Source organism: Alosa sapidissima, chromosome 11, assembly GCF_018492685.1.
Source record: "Alosa sapidissima isolate fAloSap1 chromosome 11, fAloSap1.pri, whole genome shotgun sequence".
NCBI lineage: Eukaryota > Metazoa > Chordata > Actinopteri > Clupeiformes > Clupeidae > Alosa > Alosa sapidissima.
In genome coordinates this window covers 9,363,363-9,387,428 of record NC_055967.1, presented here as the reverse complement: position 1 = coordinate 9,387,428, position 24,066 = coordinate 9,363,363, and the positions used below count along the sequence as shown (strand labels likewise).

Here is a 24,066-nt window from a genome sequence, read left to right as displayed (position 1 = left end):
GGAACGCTCACGTATTTGCCGATGTTAGACTAATTGTGTTTAGTGTAAATGAAATGGTATTTGCAGCGGAATAGAAGTTGTGTTGTTTAGATTGTGGCTGCAGGTGAATAAAGCAGTCCAGAGCTCGGCGCCATGTACACGAAGCCCAGGAGCAATCACCGTCTCAGCTGAAGATGAAATATTGATTTCTTTTGTTGAAGTTTTATCCATTACTGCATGTGCTTGAAAGGGGGATTATTGTGTTCACGCATTTGCGGACCTCATTGTACACCTGATAACCTTTCCATCCAAATTCTTTCCTATCCACTGAAAAGCCTTTACGACGGCATTTGTTGCCTCTGTTGTTCAGCTTCCAGTTTTTTGTTGTTTTGTGTGTGTGTGCGTGTGTGTGTGTGTGTGTGTGTCTGTTTGTCTTTATGTATATATATATATATATATATATATATATATATATATATATATATATATATATATAGAGAGAGAGGGAGAGAGAGCAAGAGAGAGAGAGAGAGAGAGAGATTCCCTGAGCCTCCTACTTGACTGATGTCTGCAATAAAGCAGACAAACAGATAGGCACGTCTGTTTTTGAACAGATAATTTTTGCAGCTGTGCGTGTAATGCTATGGTGGCATGCCACATCGTTACGGCAATTGTTTTACATTTTTAAGTACAAGTAGTTGAAAAGACAAAACGGGGAGTGAGTGAACGAAATATCTCATCTACAGGTGATACTGTAATGGCGTCAATTTCAGTGTCCCAACCGTACTATCCACATGGTCATGTTTTTTTTTTCTTTGGCCGTAGTTTGAAATGTAGGGCGTTCCCCACACTGCGGGCGGGAGTTGGGCTTCAGAACCACGGACAGCTCTCCAACGCGCCCTTTCGCTCTTCTCCTCTCGCTCAGTCCCTTGTTCAGCCCCACACATACATGTTCAAGCTGTGTGTCATTTCGTTGAACCTATATGGTGATTACCATTATTTGTGACCACTTTGTGGACAGTGCATTTCATCTTCTTGGAAAATGTATTGTTTTGGTCTCGCAGGTAAAGGACTGAATGCAACGAAAGGTTCAGCTTTTCATTTGAAGTCTGGCATCAGACGAAGTAATCATTACTTTTGTCCCGCGTAATACTCTTAATAAGAGGGACGATGCATGTAGTTTTGAACACAGCAAAACGATGATTTACTATGTCAGATATGGTCTTGTGACGCATGTGGTGATGTAAGTAAAACGGGCGGCTGTTGAAAGATGACCCGCTCTGTTGCAACATGATGCAATATGGAACCGGTTTTGTAGCTGCTTTTTGCATCCATTGGGTGAAAACCGTCATCCTTTACGTGCGGACTGCAAACACACACACTCACACACACAGATTAGCACAGTTGATAAGACTTCAGCATCAGGCCTTTTTTCAGGTCTAATATAGTTACACCTCAAGTTAAGGTAGCAGGTCAGAGTCTGTTGCATTTCTTATTTGTTTAGTTTATTCCCTTCTTTTCATAAAAGCACATATTACATACTTGGTGACCTACCTACATTTTTTATGTATTTTTTATTTGCATTAGTACATATTACAGTATATTAGTAATTATGTCACATCAGTGCAAAATATGGCACTATACATAATAGTGTAGTTTTCTTGCTTGAAACCTTTAATGTGCAAATGTACTTAATTACGGTTTATACTTCTTTTTTAACTAGATTACTTATTTTAACATCAAAGAAAGACCTGTCATCATGTATGGCTGTAGTCTGTTCAGTTAAAAAATCAGATTTAGGCTTCTACGAATCCAGTTGATATACAAATGATCATGATGAATTTTGTGTAGGACTATTTATGACATAGGCCTTCTAAGTTTTCTTCCTTTTGATCTGTATATATCCTTGTTCTGGATTTTTTTGCAGTAAAAATCACCTGACGTCAGACAAGTTAGCTGATATGAGATGCCTTAATATAGGCAACATTAACACAATCTTTCCACTTTTACTTTTTTTTTAATTCTATGCATTTTGGTTTCACACCATTATACATTTCTTAAACATCTACATATCTTTAATTTATTTTGGGAGCAGTTAAAATGCTAACTTGCTTGTATTTGTGTCATAACAGCGATTTCTCCATAAATACCGTAGGCTAATGTGTATTTCTGTTGTAACCTTTTTTTCAATACACAGTGTATACCAGAATTTGTCTGTCTCAGACTGTTTATCACATTGAGCTGAATATTTCCATATTAGTGGTTAATGCTACACACATATCATTCAACCATAGATTTCAGGCTAAAGGTTTGGTGAATAAGTCAGCCCTTTCTGGGTTTTAGTCATAAAGTAGATCATCCTAGGGAAAAATACACAGCATTAATCAAACATATGTAATTAGTATGAATAAGATCACTTCAACATAAATATACACACAACAACAGGTGACATTGGATAAAGCCAGTCCATTTGCTTCATGTTTGTTGCTATCGTTCTCTTCCATTTCTGCTGCAGAAAAGTGTGTGCAGTAAAATGTGGAATGTGTGAAATGAGCCAACTGTTTTTTTGTCTTTTTTTGTGTTGTCTTCACAGTGCGCATGTGTTTATGTGGTTTCAGATGGCTGACTGCTGTATCCCAGTCATTGTGTCTCCCACAGCCTTGTTTATTTGTCCCTGTCGGATCTTTTTGCGGTCTGGGCTTGCTGTTCCTTAACCAAATAGCCAGGAAGCCCTTACCCCAAAAAGTATCTGCTGGGGACCCTTCCATCAGAAAGTCCCTGGGCTGTCAGCTGGGCTCACATCACGGGTGGAGCTGAAACCCAGCAGTGGTGTGATTTACGTGGCAAACACCCGTGCATACTGTGCCTCTCACGCGCGCACACACACACACACACACACACACACACACACACACACACACACACACACACACACACACACACACACACACACACACACACACACACTCCTTGGGACCCATGCCAGGAGAGGTTCACACATGCTTGCATGCTTATGAGCCTAAGCACAGATATGTAAAAACACACCCAAACCGGTGTCTCGGTCACTCCCTCCTCAAACCACTCAAGTCAAATCATGGTGGATGGGTATCAAAATGCTTAAATGGTTTTAAGCAAGGATTTACACTTAAATGGTTTTAAGCAAGGATTTACACTTACACAGAAAAAAAATCTGCACATGTGAGATCTTAGTTGTGCGGGTGATATTTCTTTGTCCAGATACTGTGACAGTCATTGTATACATTTTCACATGTTCAAGACTTAATTGGTCTAAAGTGGTCCTAGCTTATACATTTTAACAAAATCATTCTTATTACAGTCTGTCCTCTAAAACATTTCCCCCCTACTAAAACCAACAAGGCCTGTTTGACCTGGCACAGGGGGACCAGGCCGGTGAATGCAGAGCTGACTCTAAGAGGCAGGGGGAGAGGATGACCGCCTGAGAGGGGAGGAGGTCCTGAAATCTAATTGACCACTCCTAATCAGGGTTTTCCACTCACAGGCATCGTGGCTGGGTGGGCCTCTCATATCTACATCTCTATGTCTGGACGTCCAGACTCCGTCTCCGTCTATGCCTGTGCACTGCTGATGTAGACTTGCCTTTTTTTAATCTTAATCATATTGTGTTATCTGTCTCATCTTAATTACTCTTAATGCAATTGATAGTGAACTCGTCACTTAGGCTGCATTGTCTAAAATGTATGTGTACACTATGTATGTGTGTGCTTTATATTGTCATGCTACCTTAAATGGAAAACAATTCAAAGGAAATACAGGTGTGTATTGATGAAATATTTAATTGTTGTGATGTTTCCATTTGGGTGCCGTTGAGATATTCCTATTTTTGTCAAACAGTGAAGAAATGATCATCCTTATCCACGCAGTGACACATTTCAAATGCATCTATCCGATAGATTCACATTTATAAATCATGATGACTTTATTTTATTAACTGGTTCAGTTATGATACACATTATTTTCCAAGTGTGGAGTTGTAGGAAAGATAAATCAATGGCAAGCCTTTTATCTGCATTTAGATATCACAGTGTAAGACGGATTTCCCATTAAAACATTTATGCATTTTGCACACATTGAAATTGCATGATGAACATATCATTGCATGTTACATTTTTATTGTATATTTCATGAACATGTATTAAATATATTCTGAAAATCAGTCTGCTCTTTGGCTCTTCTCCCCCCACCCCCACTCCCACCCACCCACCGTGCGCTGCTTCGCTGCATGAGCACCAACTACAAAAATACACCACTAGATGGCGACTTGCTGCCTTAAAAAAACTCACTTTTTCTGGAAAAAATCACATTTTTGTTTGCACTGACAAGCCCATTAAGGATGCATTGAGTTTTGTTATGAGTGGGATTTGGAGTGCCTTCTGTGAGATATTGCTATTAGTGGCTTTGTATGAGATTTGTTTCACTTTTCAAACTTATACAACTTTCAAACTAAATACCAGGACAGAACATTAGTCAGCTGATAGATGATGTGGGCTACATGCAACCAGAGGGTGGCAGCACAGTTACACTAATAATACATAACGTTTTGCAGAACTCTCTTTCTTTTTCTCGCTCTCTCTATCACACACTGTGTGTGTGTGCATGTACATTTACATTTACATTTATTCATGTAGAGGATCCTTTAATCCAAAGCGACTTCAGAGAATAACATTCAAGCTACAGTACAGGGGAGACCTTGAATAACTACTGCATCTGCCAACACTATTAGTAGAGGATACGAGTGCTGACATTATATAGGTGCTGGTCATATAATTAGAATATCATGAAAAAGTTGATTTATGTCAGTAATTCCATTCAAAAAGTGAAACTTATAATATATTCATTCATTACACACAGACTGTGATATATTTCAAATGTTTATTTCTTTTAATTTTGATGATTATAACTAATGAAAATCCCAAATTTAGTATCTCAGAAAATTATTACTTAAATTATTAAAAAAATATTACTTAAGACCAATACAAAAAAAGTTTTTTTTAGAAATGTTGGCCCACTGAATAGTATGAACATGAAAAGTATGAGCATGTACAGCATGCAATACTTAGTTGGGGATTCTTTTGCCTGAATTACAGCAATGCGGTGTGGCATGGAGTCGATCAGTCTGTGGCATTGCTCAGGTGCTATGAGAGCTCAGGTTGCTCTGATAGTGGCTTTCAGCTCTTCTTCATTGCTGGGTCTGCAGCAGCAGTCCTGTTCTTTTTGTCTTTAGCTCAGGCGAGATGCTTCTGACGCTGTCTCTTGTTCAAGAGTGGCTTGACACAAGGAATGTGACAGCTGAAACCCATGTCTTTGCATACGTCTGTGCGTGGTGGTTCTTGAAGCACTGACTCCAGCTGCAGTCCACTCTTTGTGAATCTCCCCCACATTTTTGAATGGGGTTTGTTTCACAATCCTCTCCGGTTGCGGTTATCCCTATTGCTTGTACACTTTTTTCTACCACATCTTCTTTCCTTCCCTTCGCCTCTCTATTAATGTGCTTGGAGCTCTGTGAACAGCCAGCCTCTTTAGCAATGACCTTTGTGTCTTGCCCTCCTTGTACAAGGTGTCAATGGTCGTCTTTTGGACAACTGTCAAGTCAGCAGTCTTCCCCATGATTGTGTAGCCTACAGAACTAGACTGAGAGACCATTTAAATGCCTTTACAGGTGTTTTGAGTGTGGCACCATTGTCTTCAATATTGAACCTTTTCACAATATTCAAATTTTTTGAGATACTGAATTTGGGCTTTTCATTAGTTGTCAGTTATAATCATCAAAATTAAAAGAAATAAACACTTGAAATATATCAGTCTGTGTGGAATGAATGTACACATTAAACAAGTTTCACTTTTTGAATGGAATTACTGAAATAAATCAACTTTTTCATGATATTCTAATTATATGACCAGCGCCCTTTAAGTACAGTGCTAGTCAAAGTGTGGTAGGAGAGAAAGTGGTAGAAGAAGGAGGTAGAAGAGGAAAGGAAGGGAAGTGCATAGTAGGTGTGTTAGGTTGTTGGAAGTGTTAGGAGAGGAAGTATCCTTGGAAGAGTTGGGTCTTCAAGAGCTTTTTGAAGAAAGAGGGACTCCTGTTTTGGTGGCACTTGGTAGTTTGTTCCACCATCGGGGACCACAAATGAAAATAGTCTGGATTGTCGTGGGTGTAGAGGCGGCAATGCCAGATGACGGTCCTTGTAGGAGCGCAGCAGCTGAGGGATGACAGAAGCCTTTATCAGAGCACTTTGGGTGCAGACCAAGCAATCACTTTGTATGCAAGCATGAGTGACTTGAATTTGCTACAGGCGACCAGTGGAGCTCAATGACCAGTGGGGTAACATGTGCATTTTTTCGGTTGATTGAAGACCAGATGGGCTGCAGCATTCTGGACCATCTGTAGCGGTTTCACCGTGATAGCCAGGGTAGGATTACGGCGTTGCTGTGGTCAAGGTGTGTGATGGTCTGTATCAGCAGCTGGGTGGGTTGGGCATGTATGTGAACCCTGTGTGGTGATGTTGATAAGACCATTTGTTTGGTATGGTTGTGCAAATATAATATAATTAGCAGTAATGAACATTTTTGCACGTTTGGTTTTGATAGAAGTTCAATAGCCATGTGTAATAGTCTGGTTGTAAATGTTCAGTCATCTTTACCCTAACACATGACCCGCTTGTGCACTGCCTTGATTGGGGAAAATCATTCACAAACAAGGCCTTCTCATTACATGCCCCCTTGTACTGCCTGGTTGGAAACTGCTAGTCTAACATCTTTTTGTTCTCCCTGCAAAACAAATAGGACTCTTCTATTACAAGGTTGTTGAAAGTGTTTAAAAACACTAAATAGTTGGTGCATGCCTCAAATTTCTAAACCTATCAATCCAGCTTTGTGAAAAAGTGGTGTGTGAACTTCCCGCACTCTGTATATGGGGAATGGGCCTTGTAATACCCAACAAATCAGAAAAAGAGGTACTGATTGGCACCAAACCAATCAGTGTAATATCCTACCTGTCAATCACGACACTGTTAAGACGTTACATGAACAGGAGAGGGAGACTGTGGAGGACGCTGAAGTGGACAAAGGTGGGTGGCCAAACTGCTCCATGAACTAAATTTCCAAGAAGCCACTGCCTCAGTTGTTGACCTCTAAGAGTCTCTCTCACAGGGTGAAGTCAGCAGAGCTGCAATGAAGACACAGTTAACAACATCCAGTGAAACTCCAAGCACTATCAGAACATGCGACAATACAATACAATTTATCAGCCATTTAATCATACAAAATAATCCCATTACATAATGGGAATAATTCAGATTTAACCATTAAAATAATGAAGTTAATGTTTTAGCTAATAGCCGTATGCCCCAATGCTTCAGTGAGCTGACGTATGTGATTGTGAGAGTATTTAGTGTGTGTGGTGGCAATCGAAATGAATGTGCATACAAGAGTAATGTGCATACAAGAGTATCTTGAGGAATTCTAAGATGTTTTTAATTAGTGAGTGAAAGCCCATTTGGGAAACTGATCCAGACATTCCTCACTCTCACCTGGCTTCATCACATATGCATGCAGTGGAAACACGGGAGCCAAGCTTGTACGCTTCTGTGTGTGTGCATGCATGTGTGTGTGTGTGTGTGCATGTGTGTGTGTGTGTGTGTGTGTGTGTGTGTGTGTGCGTAAGTGTTTGTTTGCGTGCGGTGGAGTCCTAGAATACTTGGGACGAAGCCTCCATTTGAGACGTCTGACTCATCGCAACCCATAAGTCATACGGCACACCACACGAATGGCATCTTTAATTCATGAGCTTTTCACTTTCCTGTAGCCTACTCACACACCCAGTCACTTTCCTGCACTCACATTTTCATGATTAGTAACCTCTACTTACAGGGAATTCAGTCTGTGTGTATGTCTGTCTGTCTGATTCTCTTGTCTGTCATTCTCTTTTCTGTCTGCTATTTTTGTTTACTGTTTTTCCTTATTAATGTTTATCATAATATAGTATGTGAACCTCTTGAGAAATAAAGACCAAGCAAATTAAAAAAAAACACCATAATAAACTTCTAATGGCAGTTAGAAGGCTGTTAGGAGAAAAAGGCTGTAGTGCGTATAATGAAGTTGTTAAATATATTCAAAACACATAACATGAATATTCTGAATGGTAGTCTAGCTGGAACACAGGCCTTTTACCACTGACTGATACAGTATATATTACTTACACATATTATACAAACACATAGACATTAACATTCCCCCTCATAGATACACACATACACACACACATACACGGACATGCGCACGCACACACATACACACACCACGCACACACATGCGCACACACACACTAAGTAAGATGGGTTCATAAACACAATCATACTTTATTAAACATTTGGCATATTTGTGCATGTTAGGCCAAATCAAAGATAGATAGATAGATAGATAGATAGATAGATAGATAGATAGATAGATACTGTAGATAGATAGATAGAGATAGATAGATAGATAGATAGATAGATAAATAGATAGATAGATAGATAGATCCTTTATTGATCCCCAGGGGAAATTCAAGGTCTCAGTAGCATACAGACAACCCACACACATGCACTAACAGCAGAAAAAAGTAATTAAAAGTATATAATATAAAAAACACAACTAAGCAATAAGGAAAGTAGAAGATAAAGAATATACTAAATATACTAAAATACAAACTACTAAATAACACTTAATCTAAATCAATTCTAAAAACAGTATCCACATAGTGGGTGATTAATCAATCAAGAGGCACTTGCAATGACTGAGGCAGGGACTGAGCCTGTGATTCTCTGTGCATAGTAAGATAAGGTAAGGTGCTCTGTGAGTGAGTGTCATGGTGATGGTATGAGTAAGTCCAACAGTGCAACAGCGCAAGAATAAAGTATATATATATATATATAACTATATTAAGAAAGGTATCCACAGTTCAGCTGTGGCATGGAGGGAGGGGTTATGCATAATATGTGCTAATATAGCATGCAAACAGTGAGGCAGAAAGACAGTGGTTAAAAGTGGCTAGTGGACAGACAGTATCCAAACATGGAGAGGGTGAAGAGGCAGACAGACTATGCGGAGAAGTCTATCTCTCCTCTTCCCTTAAGTGAAGCATTGAACAGTTCAATGGCACTGGGGACAAATTACTTCCTCAGTCTGTCTGTTGTGCAAGGCAGTGAGCGAAGTCTCCAGCTGATCAGGCTCTTCTGCTTAACAATAGTGCTGTGGAGTGGATGACACTCATTGTCCAAGATGTTGATTAGTTTGTTCAGGGTCCTTTTGTCAGATATTGAAGTGATGCACTCCAGTTCAGCTCCCACTACAGAGCCAGCTTTCCTTACCAGCCTGTCAAGTCGCCCCACATCCTTCTTCTTTGTGCTTCCTCCCCAGCATACCACTGCATAGAAGAGGACGCTGGCAACAACAGACTGGTAGAACATCCTGAGGAGCTTGCTGCACACATTGAAGGACCGCAGCCTCCTCAGGAAGTACAGCCTGCTCTGCCCTTTCTTGTAGAGTGTGTCAGTGTTGGCTGACCAGTCCAGTTTATTGTCCAGGTGGAGACCCAGATACTTGTAGGTGCTTACCACCTCCACATTGACCCCATCAATGGAGATTGGTAGCAAAGTGGGATTAGACCTGCGGAATGTATGTGGAGATTGTCCAAAGGCGAACACAAAAGCTAAGGACATGGACTTATTCTTCTCATATACTTGGGTTGTGTTGGCAACTATACTTAGATGATACTCAACTTTACTTTTCTGTCCCTCCTGATAACTCAAATTTCTGCATGCCGCAACAACAGGGGAAATTTCTTGAATTTCCCCTGGGGATCAATAAAGTATCTATCTATCTATCTATCTATCTAACAACTCAGTGTCTCCAAAACTAGGCTTCTGGTATTCCTACCAACAGATCCAGCTTGATTGACCCCAGCTAGAACAATACTTAATTTGTCTAAGTATCACAATTGATAGCCGAATATATTTCTCTGAGCTTATAGCCTCACTCACAAAAACAAGTCAGTTTATCCTATACAATATTTGTAAGATCAGACCTTATATAACACAGTTTGCCACACTTCTTGTGCATGCCATGGTTTCTTCCAAACTGGACTATTACAATTCATTGTTAGCTGGCCTACCTGCTTGTGTAGTGAGACCGATTATTCAAACAGATTATTCAAACAGCGACATGTCTGGTCTTTAATCAGCCAAAGAAGATACACTTATTAACTCCTCTGCAAGTTACTCTTCATTAGCTCATAGCAGCCACAATTAAATTAAATTAAATTCCCTCACTCTGGTCTATGGCATCTGCTAAGAACTACAAACATAAACACATATTGTGTGCTATAAGTGTAGTGAAGCTTGAGCAATTGGGGGGAGCAATTGGACATCTCTAAAATTCTTGACATACCACAGTCTATGCTTACGTCTAATAAAAACAAGGTTTCTAAAAATACTCATATTGCCCAAGTGGGCAACACCCACTAGGTAAGAGTGACTAACAAAAATAGAAATGGATGTTTGGTTTGCACATCTGCTTCATATCTTTTTCTCTTTAGCATGTATTTATTTATTTATTTATTTTTAACTCAGTCGATTTTAAATGGGAATTCAACATTCTTGGCCTCTTAGAGGCTAGATTTCCCAACACATTGTTTCATCCCCCCCCCCCCCCCTCTCTCTCTCTCTCTCTCTCTCTCTCACTCTCACTCTCTCCCTTCGTCATCTATTGCCAAAAGACACAGACTTTCTGAGCCAACACTCTCCATCAGGCACTAAATGCCTGAGCTTCACACCACTGTAAAAAACCATTCGATCCCGACCCAACAAAATCTCAAGAGGAAGGGAAATACTCATAAAAACAAATACTGCAGAGAGTTCCGATACAAATCAAGCTTGTCACCTCAAACTGATTGTAAATCAGATCTCCGGTAATACCAAAGGCTCCTTTGGGAGCATATATATACAATAAGAAATTAATTTATTCACACTTACAGTAAATCAGTTAGGCTGAAAGCTTCTGCCAATTTGCCAAAGCCGTGATAAAATTATTACTCACTGGGTTGATGTGTTCATCTTAAGTTCTGCAACTCCATATTAGGGTTTATATTTCCCTGTTCATCTATGATGGTGAAAGACAGACGTCAGAGATAAGAGAGTTGGTATGGATCACTGTAAGTTTTGGGAAATCAGTGGACATCGTCTCCTAACTGCGTGACAAAAAATAATTGATGGCCTCCCTGAATCCTAGGCTGAGTGCGTCGTCCAGTCCTTGCTCTTACGCACTCACACAATCCCAGGGGAGCTAAAGAAAACTTCACTGTTAGGAAAGGCAGGAAACACACACACACACACACACACACACACACACACACAGACACACACACACAATGGCATGTGCAGCCTGACTCTGCATGTACCTCTGAGACAATACAAGAACCTGCTCCCAAAATAGTAACATGATCACATAACTGTGCATATTTCTCCAATTTTCAAAGTTGGGTTCCAGTAAGCTTCACATTTACCATAACTGACCAAGCAGGTATGAGCTGGAAAGATTATAGGGAGTAACTTGTTGACCATGTACTGGCTCAAGGATAGACTTTTCTGCAAACACATGCACACAAGGGTAGACTTTTCTGCAAGCACATGCACATACTTGCATACACAAAAACATTTCCAGTTACCCACATACACAAATTTGAGTGTTTTTGTTCGTGTAGGCCTGTGTTCATGCTATGTGCATGTGTACATATGAGTTTGCCTGTGTTTGTGCGCATTTGGGGAAGTGTATGTCTTTCAGTGTGTACAAGTATGGCTGAGTGTATGGCAGAGATAGAAGTTAGTGACATTGAAAATTCCCATCTAGTCCATTAGTTTGATGGCATGATCTTCTGGTGGAACTAGGCCTGCACTGAAGGGTTCTCTGTAGATGATCTAATCTGATAAGGGCAACCATTTGGAAAGTACAACTGCCACTCATCCCCTGAGAGTGTGTGTGTGTGTGTGTGTGTGTGGGGGGGGGGGGGGGGGGGGGGGTCTGTATTTCCCTTTCCCTATGGCCATAGTAGGTATTATATTGTATAGTATGAATTAATTTTGTCAGCTGACTTATAATGACGAGATAACAAGCAGTGCAGGGAGCCAGACTTAGCTTTAATAATACACCCTTGCAAATAAATTGAAACAAAATGTGAGATTTTTGCTAAATTCACAAGAAATGGTTGCAAAATGAAAACACCACATATCATCACCTTCCTAAAATAATGGCACAAGTAATTTTTTTTTTTTTTGGCAAAATTGTCATGATTAAATTGTTGGTTAACATTTTTGTGTTTTCTGAAAAATCTGAAAAAAATGACTTATGCTATTATTTTCAGAAGGTGACGACATGTTTCTTCTCCGGGGAAGAAGAAACAGGAGAGCAGTTTTTTAACCGTTCTCAGATGGCTGCAAACCTGTTATAATTACCTGAAATAATTTGGACGAGGGTACATGCAAAATCACTCCCCTCCAAGATTACTGGGGAGCTCACTGGTTCTCTTCCTGGCAGTCCTGTTAAAGTGGTCATGGAGCGAGAAGGTCAGAGGTCAGGTTGTAACCGTGGCAACGAGAACCAGAAGGGCAAGACGGCACATGCATTAAAGATGCGGTTCAGTTCTCCCAGTTTGACGTGAAAACAAGGAAAGGGGCAATGGGAGGGAGAGGGGCAATGGGAGGAAGAGGGGCAATGGGAAACTTCAATAATCACAGAGCATCTGCAAGGTGACCGGTGAGTCACAGATCCGGGAATACCCATTTAAAGAGACTCCTCATTTAATTATGAATGCACATGACCATATATGCACATTTACATTTATACTCACCACACAGAATCCACACTTTATCTGCACAGAAACATCCAAAACATTTATAAAAGCTCTAAAAGGATATGTTGTTTATGTGTTTTTTATATTTTTGGATGATGTGGATGCAAAGGTTTCAGTTGTTAAATGATTTGTGGCAAGCTGAGGTAAATAGGGTGGTAACAATGCAACTACGCCACCCTGGGAATCTCACCCAGGGAAATTTTGGAACTTATTACAGTCAAAAAGGCACTCAGGTTCGTTAACTGAGAGAGAGCATGAGACGTGGTTTCATCCAAACAAAATTAATTCATTAACAAATGAATTAAAACACAAACAATCGACACAATTCTCATTCACACCAGACATACAATAAGGGAGGGAGGACGACAGGGATGACTGGAGCTGAGGCCTACCTGTGGAAACACAGGTTAACCAGTATGGGAAGGCACCCTGAGGGAGGTCACACCACACACACACACACACACACACACACACACACACACACACACACACACACACACACACACACAATGGTTAAGACACAGCACGTGTTTCATGTGAGCACATGAAAGTTTCACGTGAGCACATGAAACTAAACTTTAGATTTTATTTTGCTCATGTACCCTTAGGGGCTCCATACAAAATAGTTAATAAAGTAACAAATAGGGCACTGGTTATCAGCAGCCTTGAGAAGGGCATGCCAGTGACAAATCAATTAGAAAGAAATCAACAGGACACAGCACAATAATACAGAACATTGAGAAGGTGAGCTGGTTCAACACCTTAACAGAAATACAGTTACTAATTGGAACTAGATGTACCGCAGAGCGGTACAAAATATGACCGCCGCCCAGTCCAGCACATTTTTTCCACAAAAAGAAATCACGCTGAAAGGCCTATATGATTCTAACTGTCTCACTAAATTGCATTATCCACACTCAATTCTCACTGGTATCTGCTAGACAACAAGTACCAAAACATGATTAGTTCATAGATTTCACATGTAAAATTCATTTTATACAACCCCACCTCCATCTTGCCTGTTCATAATTCTGAGAAATTCTTGATTGTTTGTGTTATGTTTATGTTATGTGTGTGGATGTGTGTGGGTGTGTGTGTGTGTGTGTGAGTGTGTGTGTGTGTGTGTGTGTGTGTGTGTGTGTGTGCGTGCTTGTGTGTGTGCCTGCGTATGTGCCTGTGCATGTGCAATCATACGTATGATTACTGTGAATGTATGTGTGTGTGTGTGTGTGTGTGTATCTGTTTGTGCACATGTGTGCACATGAAATGGGTTAACATGACCCCTGGAGGCAAACATACGGAAAAAAATGGTCATCCTAGGCCCTACAGTTCTCAAGATATTCACAGAGAACTGTGTCTGCCCTACCCTCCTTTCGGGGGGGTCCAGTCCAGCGGGGGGGCTACAGATCAAAACGAAAAATGACAGTTCCATGCTATCCATGTGGGGGTACATGCCCACCAAGTTTTGTGTACCCCGGTCTTTCAGTGTCCCGGGAATCCTTGTTGGTGTACGTCACTAAATGTACACATAAATTATTTTATTGTAAGGCCCCCCATGAACGATGGCATGCATTCGGAGGGTGTCATAATGATCCTACACTTTTAATTTCGTGCAGTTTTGACCTTGTCAGACATTTTTTGCTTTTTAATTTTTAACTAGGTGGCGCTATACATGAAATAAGTGGTAATGGGATGGGTTGACATGCCCCCTTAAGACCAACATACATAAAAAAGGTGGACCTCCTAGGCCCTACGGTTCTCGAGATATTCACAGAAAACTGTCTCCGGCCACCTACAGGCCAGTTGGTGTATAGTAACATAAATTAATTTATTGTGTGGCCCCCCATGAACGGAATTCCACAAAACTTGGCGTGCATACAGAGGGTGTCATAATGATCCTACACGTCCAATTTCGTGCAGTTTTGACTATGTTAGGTCACAGATACCTTCAATTACAACACCTCATTTTTACTTTTTTGTGTTTAACTAGGTGGCGCTATACATGAAATGAGTGGTTATGGAATGGGTTGACATGGCCCCTTGAGATCAACATAAAAAAAAATGGTCCTCTTAAACCCTACGGTTTTCGAGATATTCACAGAAAACTGTGTCTGCCCTACCCTCCTTTCGGGGGTCCAGTCCAGCGGGGGGGGGCTACAGATCAAAACGAAAAACGATGGTTCCATGCTATCCATGTGGGGTTACATGCCCACCAAGTTTCGTGTACCCCGGTCTTTCAGTGTCCTGGGAATAGCCATGTATAAACAAATACGCAGTGCAGGTGACGCAATGCTGCAGGAATCTGTGTGGTCTCAATGCAGGCACATTTCTTGTAGGCAAAGCAGTAGTGGTTAAGTAAGAGGACTAATAGTTCCCCGTCTAGCTTTAGGCTACAAAACCCCAACTCCAGTCTCAGTGGGTAGAATTTGCCTCTGCTATCCAGACAATTAGGCTACGCAAGACAGCCTACATACTGTAGCAGCAACTGCCGCCAACAAGCGTTGGACGAAAAGGGGAGAATCAGAATCCACAGGCAGGCTATGCGAGTGGCGGAAATCAGGTGAGCAGGAACCAAGTCAGAAGGGCGGTCACCAAGCTTATATACAAGAGCCACATGGGAAGTAATTGGTGTGGGTAGGCCTACTAATCGAGGGGAAATATTCTATTCTGCTACAGAATCAAAGACAGGAGCATAGGCGTAGTGTAAAGTTTGTGGACGTCCAGAATTTTTTTCCTTTATCAGCTATTGGTTTTTTTATACTTGCATGGGCAGAAACCAGGCACTGAGCTGCACTGATGTTTGTTCTTCTTTACACTTTTCTCATCTTCTCAAAGGAATTCTAGATCTCATTCATAGACCTGTATGACCAAGGCCCTTCGTACCGAATCTAGGAAGACTGTTGGTTGTTCCAAACTTTTTCCATTTGAGAATGACCGAGGCTACTGTGCTCTTGGGCACTTCCAATGCTGCAGAAATTTTCTTGTACCCTTCCCCAGATCTGTGTCTTCACACAACCCTGTCTCGCAGGTCTACGGACAACTCTGTCGACCTTGTGCCTTGGTTTTCACTCTGACATACACCATCAACTGTGAAAGAGATGTGTGCCTAATAATGTCCATTGAATTAATTTAGGCACAGGTGGACTCCAATCAAGTTGTAGAAGCATCTCAAGGACCATTGATAGAAGTAGGATGCACCAGAGCTCAATGGCAAGTGTCATAACTAAAGGTGTGAATACTAAGTATAAGTCTTATAAATGGAATATTTCAGTCTTTTTTACATTTACATTGTTTTTTCACATTTACAAAACACTCCAAACACTAGCTTTTTTGTGGGGTGTTGGAGTATTATGTGTAGATTGATGAGGAAAAAATAAATAATCTAAGATGAGTCTGAAACATGACAAAATGTGGAAAAAGTGAAGAGCTGTGAAAACTTTCCGTATGCACTGTATTACTGAAGGGATACACAAGCAAGCCGCATGTTCTAGCACAGGAAGCATGTGTGTGTGTGTGTGTGTCGGGGAGGTGTGTTTTGTTGACATCGCTTCAGCGCCATGGGGCAACATGGGGAGCTGAGCTTTAGATGATTCACTGATGAGTCAACAGCTATCAGCTATATAAGAGAGAGCCCTACTAATGGAGCCTATAAGGTTGACACAAGCCCTCCACCTCTGAGGTAAGTCCCACTCACTCTCTCCTCTCCTCTCCTCTCCTCTCCTCTCCTCTCCACCCCACTTTACTCTACTCTACTTTACAACTCAGCTCAGATGCTCGTCTAAGATGCCATGGTTACTATATCAGGGAGTTCAGGTGCCAAGATGAGTCAGGAGGATTTGACATAAGGCTATTGGTAGTTCACTGTTCACTGAAGACAGTGCTTTTGAGATAATACTTGAACTGACCATCACAATATTAGGTTGAAGTACAGTTGAAATGATTTCTATGTGTTATTGTTGTTGTTCCTGCCTATGATTATGCCATGGAAGCTGTTGTTGTTTTTTCCTTTGTTTTTTGGAAGGTATTTTAAAATGTAGGCAGTTGAGAAATCTAGTGGGATAAATGATATAATCTAGTGGGATAAATCATATAATCTAGTGGGATAAATGATATAATCTAGTGGGATAAATGATATAATCTAGTGGGATAAATCAGATATAATCTAGTGGGATAAATCAGATATAAAATATCAGTTGTCCAGTATCTCCAGTGTCCTTTGCAACCTAATGCTAGAGACTGTGATGAGGCTGAAATGAGAAGACTACTGAGAATGATGTCAGCAAAGAAAATAAGCATTGCCTCAGGATCACATAGTAATGGTAGAAGAAGAAGATGAATAATTCACTTAATTCAAAATGTCAACATTTCATTATATGTACCATTATAATCCAATGATTTAGAAATGAGAGTGTTTACAAATAAGATGACATTACATTGTGTTAATAGTATTGTTACAAGTAACTTTAAAGTGAAAATGTCTGTCAGGTCAGGTTGTGTTTTCATGAACAGTGTGTATCCAGCAGAGGAAAGTATAACATGATTTTTTTTCTCTCTTCTCAGGTATTATATTGCTGTAGTCACAGACACCTACAAGCCAAGGAACAATGCTCAGTTCTTTCACCCTGCTCTTGCCCTCTCTGTTGGCGGTGCTGCTAACATGCCATGGAAAGCCTTTGCCAGTAGAAAATATGAAATATCAAATACATCAAACCAGCAAAATAATTAAATCTCTTATTGAGGAGGTAAGACCATGATCTAAAAGACATCCCATACTTTTAATAGCTCATAATTAGCATATCCTTTGATGTGCTTTGGGTGGATTGACAATGGCAAAATTGTAGAATGAGGTAGATGTGCATTTCTTGAAGGAAATACCTGAGCTTGCAAAGCTGTAAGAGTAGACAACTGAAGTTGTCAGGTAGAAGCAGATAGAATGCAACGGTGAAAGAGACAGATTGTTTTGCTTAGCACCACAGTCGCTGGGTCTCACACAATCTTCTAAAATTCAGCAAGAAATGCTAGCATTTTTTACTCTTTTTCATGCATATGCAAATTGTTTTGTATCTCCTGTTAATACATATTTTCCATCGTGCTGTGCATTGTCCACAATTATATGCATTTTTTAATTAAAATGCTGACTTTTCCAGACCATTATATGTATTTGCCTCAGGACACTGACCTTTCATATCTTATCCCACAGTACCCCATATCCCAAAGACTCAGTTTCGAGCTCTCAGACGTGGTCCCGGGTACCAAGCCCATCCAGGGCCTGGGGTCAGCTATCGATTCCCTGATGGCCTTTCGGAGGATTGTGGACAGCCTGTGGGGTCCCAAATCGCAGCTCTCCGTGGACCTCAGCACACTCCGTGGCCACCTGGAGAGGGAGATGACATCCCTGCAGTGCCCTGCCAGAACGCCAAGCTCGTTCCAGGACTTGGACCTCTTCCTGAAGGACAACCGAACCTACAGCCTCACTTTGTGTCCGGCAGTTCTGCAAAGGCTTAAGAACTACATGAACAATCTCCTGCTGAGTCTGGATACAGTTAAGACATGTTAAACACAGCTGGCATGTGACAAATGCATTTTTATTTTAATAATATTATGATATTATGATATTTAAATTATTTATTTTGTGTTTTATTTTTTAAATGTTTTACAAACTTATTGTAACAGACTGTTGTCTAGGAGTTCAGTTCAGATCTTGCAGGTCAGTACAGGGGGAAGGGAGCTAACTGTTAGACCTCATCCCTTTTCATGGTAATAAGGATAGACCAATACACATCATTAAGTTATCATCGTAGACTGTCACAATCTTGTTATGCTCTTTTGCACATTGTGCTGGCACTATGTGAAAGGCAAGCTCAAATTCCAGGGGCGTGCAAAGGTATTGGCCAGCATATGAATGTACTCTATTTATGAATGCCTTCCTAAGTTCAGAAGACACACACCACACAATGTTGTCAAATTCATCATCAGTATTACTATTTTTTTGTAGTCCTAAAACTTTTCAGGACATTTTGTATATTTCTGATATTTGACCATTTCTAAAATGGTAAGACTTTTATACAATTTGTTTTGTTCCACACCTTTTAGAGCACATGGTTGCCTTTTTTCATACAAATAAATATATATTTTGTATGTATTTTCCATATATTATGTATTTATAAACAGTATTGTACAGGGTACAAAATAAAGCTGTTTTGTAAGTAATTTGGTGTGTTCATGACTTTGTTGGAATTACACAATTTAAGATTACACACAAAACATCCTGTACACAAACAGTCACATCTACATACCGGTAGATAAATGTTTGTCCATCCACCCCTGCAGTTTCTCCTTGACCCATCCATCCACTCACTATTTACAGTATACTTCTCGACCACAAAGATCCACATGCACACACTCCACACTTCATTAGAATGCCACAGGCAATTTACCAGGTTATTTACTACATTCAAATTAAACTACACACATCTAGTGGCGGAGATAAACACATACACACACACTAACACACATATCCATATGCAGTCTCTCTCAGTCTTACATGCTGCTGTACTGACTGACTTCAGCTTTCACTGAGTCTGTGCGGTGATGTCAGTCTTTCCAGAAATCGGTCACAGCCCCCTGCCAGGAATTCTCAAGCCATTGATTTCTTCACAGCCAGGCTGACCTGATTGAACTTCATCAGAATTTCCCCTGTGACAAAATGTTTTATGAAAAAAAATCACTAGCATGTGTGTATATATGTCTGTGGTTGCAAATAAAACTGATTCTATAATGTATATACCTATAGACTACTCCATATGTTTGGACCGAAAAACTGAAGAATGTTTTTTCTTATTTGCTTTGTGCTTACTACCACATGACAAACTGTGCAATTTCTACCTAAGATGGGATTCATGTATGAATTCAGATCAATCAGAGGACACCTTGATTCTAGTCTGACTGCATGTTATACCTTATTCTGGGAAGCACATATATTGTTTTGGAAGCATAACAATATCTAATTTCCTTCGAAACCTGCTGTCTATCAGTTATTACAAGCACTAAATGGTGTGTTAAATATCACTAGGCTGGTCATGAACAGTAAACCAGATTCTAAACATGAAGGTTATGGACAGTCAGTGTATTTGCATGTGAACACTACAATAATGCAACATTATCTTAAGTCAATACTAGTGAAAACCAACCTAGGTTACTGAGCCCAAGTTGAAAATAAAACGAACTCTTGCAAAACGATACATGGTGGCACCCTTTTTGGTAAAATGCACAAAGCCTTTTAGGGCACAGTGCGAAGGGGGGTGGGAACCGTGGCCCAATCTCAAGGTCTCTGTGTATTGGGTCAATAAATAAATGGGGTTTCCACTCCATTCAATTTCATGACAGTATGTCATTTAGTTGATGCTCTTATCCAGAGTGAGTTTTGGTATTTCTTTATTTTTTATTTTATTTTTTTTTGGGGGGGGGGGGGGGGGGGTTGTAGAGACTGACAGAAGCAAGTGGGAAAAAGAGATGGGGAAATGACCCAGGTCAGACTCGAACCCCGGTCTCCGTGGGCACTTGGACCCGAATGGTACGTTTCCCAGAGCGACTTTAAGTGACCTAGTAGGTTAGTTCTTATCCAAAGCCACTTACTATGAACTGATACTTTAGGCAAGATCCCGAACACTAGACCACCACCACCTGTTCCACTTACAGTGAAAACATGCATAACTGCAACCATGCTCGCTGTACAGTAGCCAGTGTAGAAGCCCATACAAGTGAGAGCCTAATGAAAAGCACATTTCTCCCCTTGCGTACTTCGTCAGAACTTGGTGATGGGTCCATGAGTGCAAAGTGACTATGCAATTTGTTGGGTCATATTGGCAAAAACACATCTGCAAAACTGCAGTGAAAGGGGAATGCATTCACAAAAGATGAGGTCACCCTGTTTTCAACAAGTTGTTTCAACATAAGTTTGACAAATAAGTTTGAGATCTGATTGAGGTTCATCCAAAGATACTTACAGCACTGCACTGTAAATTGATTTCCTGAGCAGATATTGAACCCCCCACCCACCCAAAAAAAAAAAAAGTCTCTACAGTAGCATTGCTCAACATGCTGGTAAGTTGAGACATTTCGTACAGATGGTAGTAGTCAGCTGCTCTCAATTGTAATGGTGTGTATTGGCTAAAAGGTCTCAGGAAGTGCTGACAATATTCTTGTAAATGAGCAAGAAAGACTAATAAAACTTGTCAACTCACCAAAATAATTTCCCTCTAGGTTCAAAAACATCCTGCCCATTTTGCCAGGGTTTCCACTCGAAATCAAATGTAAAATTCCATGAATTTCCCAGACAAAAAACCTGAATTTCCATAACCTACTATATAACTAGATGTACCGCAGAGCGGTACAAAATATGACCGCCGCCCAGCCCTGCACATTCTCTCCGCAAAAATAAATCACGCTTGTCAATTTGTCTCCATCTCCTACTCCATTCTACTTTTGTGTATGTAAATGAGTGTGTGTATTGTGTGTGTGTGTTTTATGTGTGTGTGTGTGTGTGTGTACATGCGTGCGTGTGTTTATGTGTTATGGTTATGGAATTTTTGGCCAAAGCGACATACAAATAAAAACAATAGTTAAATGTAACAGTGAACAATTCAAATTGTTGGTAAGACTACGGAGAATAGCAATAAACGATAATGCCAAATCAATCAATAGCCTAATGAAAATAAACAATGAAAATAAAGTAGAACAGCAATAACTACTAAAATAGCACAGCATTACTTAATTAGGTACCTGCAGCAGTGAAAACAAGATGATGCACACGATTCATGAGTCTTTGAGAATCACTGTGCTAAAGAACAACTTCAACAGGACCAGGAAGAATTGATGTCAAATTGACAACTCTCCACTTGCAGAACGCCTTCTCTAGCTCCAGCATCACTAATGTGTGTGCATGTGTATGTTCCAGGTTATAACTGTGTGAATGTGTGTGTGCCTACATGTGTATGTTCCAGGTTATGTGAGAATGTGTCTCAGTTTTTAAGTGTGTGAGAGAGTGGCTCAATGTTGCAACGTGGCCAGTGAGTGAAAAGTCAAATATATATATATATAAATATTCATGAAACTTGGCACATGCCTACAGGCTGTCAGGGTAATCACAAGTTGGTGCAGTTCAGATCTCCTCCAAAGTGGGGATCAAAGCAGCATGTTTTTGCATTTACATTGTTTTACTGGGGGTGCAACATCAAATAAGAGGTTATGGACTAGGTTGATGCGGCTCCTTGAGATTAACAAACCACAAAAATGTTGTCATCTTGTGTGCAAATCTTGGGTGTAATCTCTAGTTTAGGTGCAATCTCTAGTTATTCAGTGAAATCTGCAGTTTTCCACTTTTCAATCTTGCACATTCTCTCTGCAAAAATAAATCACACTTGTGAATTTGTGTGTGTGTGTGCAGGGGCGGGTGGGGGGTATGAATGTGTGTGTTTATTTCAACATTAACTCTATTATCCACCCTTCGCTCAACACCACCATCTACAGGCCGATGGATGTACAGTCACTAAAGAAATTAATTTACTGTATGACCTATAGGTAGATTTCCACAAAACTTGGCATACTGTACCCCCAGAGGATGTCAGGGGGCTTTGACAATCCCTTTATGACCGCGGACATATTGAATGGTACAATAAAAGAGCAGGCGCGTAGCATTCTAGAATCTTTGACTTTTTTTATTTTATTTTTTTAGAAGTGGGAGATGAATAAATGGCCATCGAAAAACCACTGGCATTAGGCACTGATAATGACAGCCACTGTGTGGTCCTCTGCAGGGCATTATATTCACGCATCTTTGCCTTAACTTTATGTTCTGAGAGATTGCTAAATAGAGCCGGTTCTTGCCACAGATTTGACTGGCTTGAACAAGGCTTACTGACCCTTCCCCCAGTCTCTCTCTGTGCCATTTCAGTTTCATTTGTATGAACACCTGACTGGCAACCTGCCAGGCTGACTGGTTTAAAAGTTCAGTCCCGCAATAGAAATTCAACAGAACATGTAAGGGATGCTGCCTGATCTATTACAAAACTTGATATGTAAGAAATTATCTGCATCCATTTTTGGCCTGTTTTTGTACTTTGTAAAATACCTACATGCAGATATCATTAATACCAGACCTACTTTACATGTATTATACATTTTAGTCACAGTCACGCAATAATAATTAAAAAAAAAGACAGTTGCATTGCCAATTAACACTTAAATTATCCCCATAATAAGAATCTCAATGACTGTAATACAAAAAACGTTTTTTAATTTTTTCCTGCAAATTATTCCAATTTACACGAAGATGACAGTCTGATAATCATCAAAAACAACTTGGCATATGAACATGACACACAGGCCTCTCAAAGCCTGCTCTCTCTCTCTCTCTCACACACACACACACACACACACACACACACACACACACACACACACAAACACACAAACACACAAACACACAAACACACAAACACACAAACACTCAGCTGCTGAACCACTTGTTTTTCTTAGTGACTTGGGTTTTGGTGCTGCTGCCCATTAATTTCCTCTTGTACTGTTCCACCAAGCTATCGAATCGGTCATCCTCCTTATTCCTGAACCTCTTTTTGCCTGACTTGGCACTCTAAGGGGGGGCAAAAATCACATATCACTCATTAAACATGGAGACAAAACACATTAGTTGATGTGACTCAAAGTCTCTATAACCCACATAAAAGATGTTTTGAACATCACACATACATTACCGGTTGAGATAAACATCTTGGTTTTTGAAATGCCAGAGAAAAAAAAACCCGCACCTGTTTGTTAGGCTGGCTGACTTTCTCTAGAGAGCGCACAGCCAGCTGCTCTTTCCTGGTGGGGCCCTTCTTCACAGTCTTCGGCTGGACTGGCGGCCGTTTCCCCTTGTCTCGTTGCCTTTCGAGAACACAAACAAGAACATCTTTAGTTTGCTTTTTCTAAATTTCATCATCAACCTTTTCAACATGAAGTGGACAGTAACACTTAACATTACTTTGTAACTACCGATGTCTAACCCTTAGCCTGATGAGGAAACACCATCACCAGCTTCACCTGGTATCTACAGCTACACTAAGGCTACATCTACACTACAGAGTATTTGTTCTAATCCAAAAGACTTT

General features: G+C 40.4%; 2 protein-coding genes and 1 long non-coding RNA gene across 7 annotated transcripts in view; 1 reads left to right on the top strand and 2 right to left on the bottom strand.

Annotated features, from left to right (window-relative positions):
- Positions 1-5,825: 5,825 nt before the first annotated feature.
- LOC121723576 lies at positions 5,826-19,464 on the bottom strand. Its single transcript, XR_006034979.1, has 5 exons — positions 19,198-19,464; positions 18,081-18,649; positions 12,504-12,587; positions 7,011-7,183; positions 5,826-6,218 (listed from the first exon to the last, which is right to left on the bottom strand). It is a non-coding gene; the product is annotated as an uncharacterized LOC121723576 (long non-coding RNA).
- Positions 16,560-18,488, top strand: lepa (leptin a). The gene is made up of 3 exons (XM_042109376.1): positions 16,560-16,580; positions 17,462-17,643; positions 18,102-18,488. Exons 2-3 carry the CDS (start codon positions 17,506-17,508, stop codon positions 18,456-18,458), a joined length of 495 nt encoding a protein of 164 aa, XP_041965310.1. The 5' UTR covers positions 16,560-16,580; positions 17,462-17,505; the 3' UTR covers positions 18,459-18,488.
- Positions 19,465-23,175: 3,711 nt separating the features above from the next.
- The window catches only part of rbm28 (RNA binding motif protein 28), a 30,566-nt gene continuing 29,675 nt past the window's right edge, over positions 23,176-24,066 (bottom strand). For 2 of the 5 annotated variants that reach the window (XM_042109368.1, XM_042109372.1), the window contains exons 18-19: positions 23,725-23,842; positions 23,176-23,549 (exon numbers count right to left, since the gene is read on the bottom strand). In XM_042109368.1, coding sequence (XP_041965302.1) covers positions 23,409-23,549; positions 23,725-23,842 — 259 coding nt within the window. In that variant the 3' untranslated portion in view covers positions 23,176-23,408. The remainder of the gene's footprint in view (positions 23,550-23,724; positions 23,843-24,066) is intronic. The other 3 variants (XM_042109369.1, XM_042109370.1, XM_042109371.1) reach the window with 3 other exon arrangements.

Bases quoted from the DNA above. Each gene is read 5' to 3' on its own strand.
- lepa (XM_042109376.1), top strand. From the start codon at position 17,506: ATGCTCAGTTCTTTCACCCTGCTCTTGCCCTCTCTGTTGGCGGTGCTG. The intron at 17,644-18,101 runs GTAAGACCATGA...CTTATCCCACAG, and splicing joins TTAAATCTCTTATTGAGGAG to TACCCCATATCCCAAAGACT.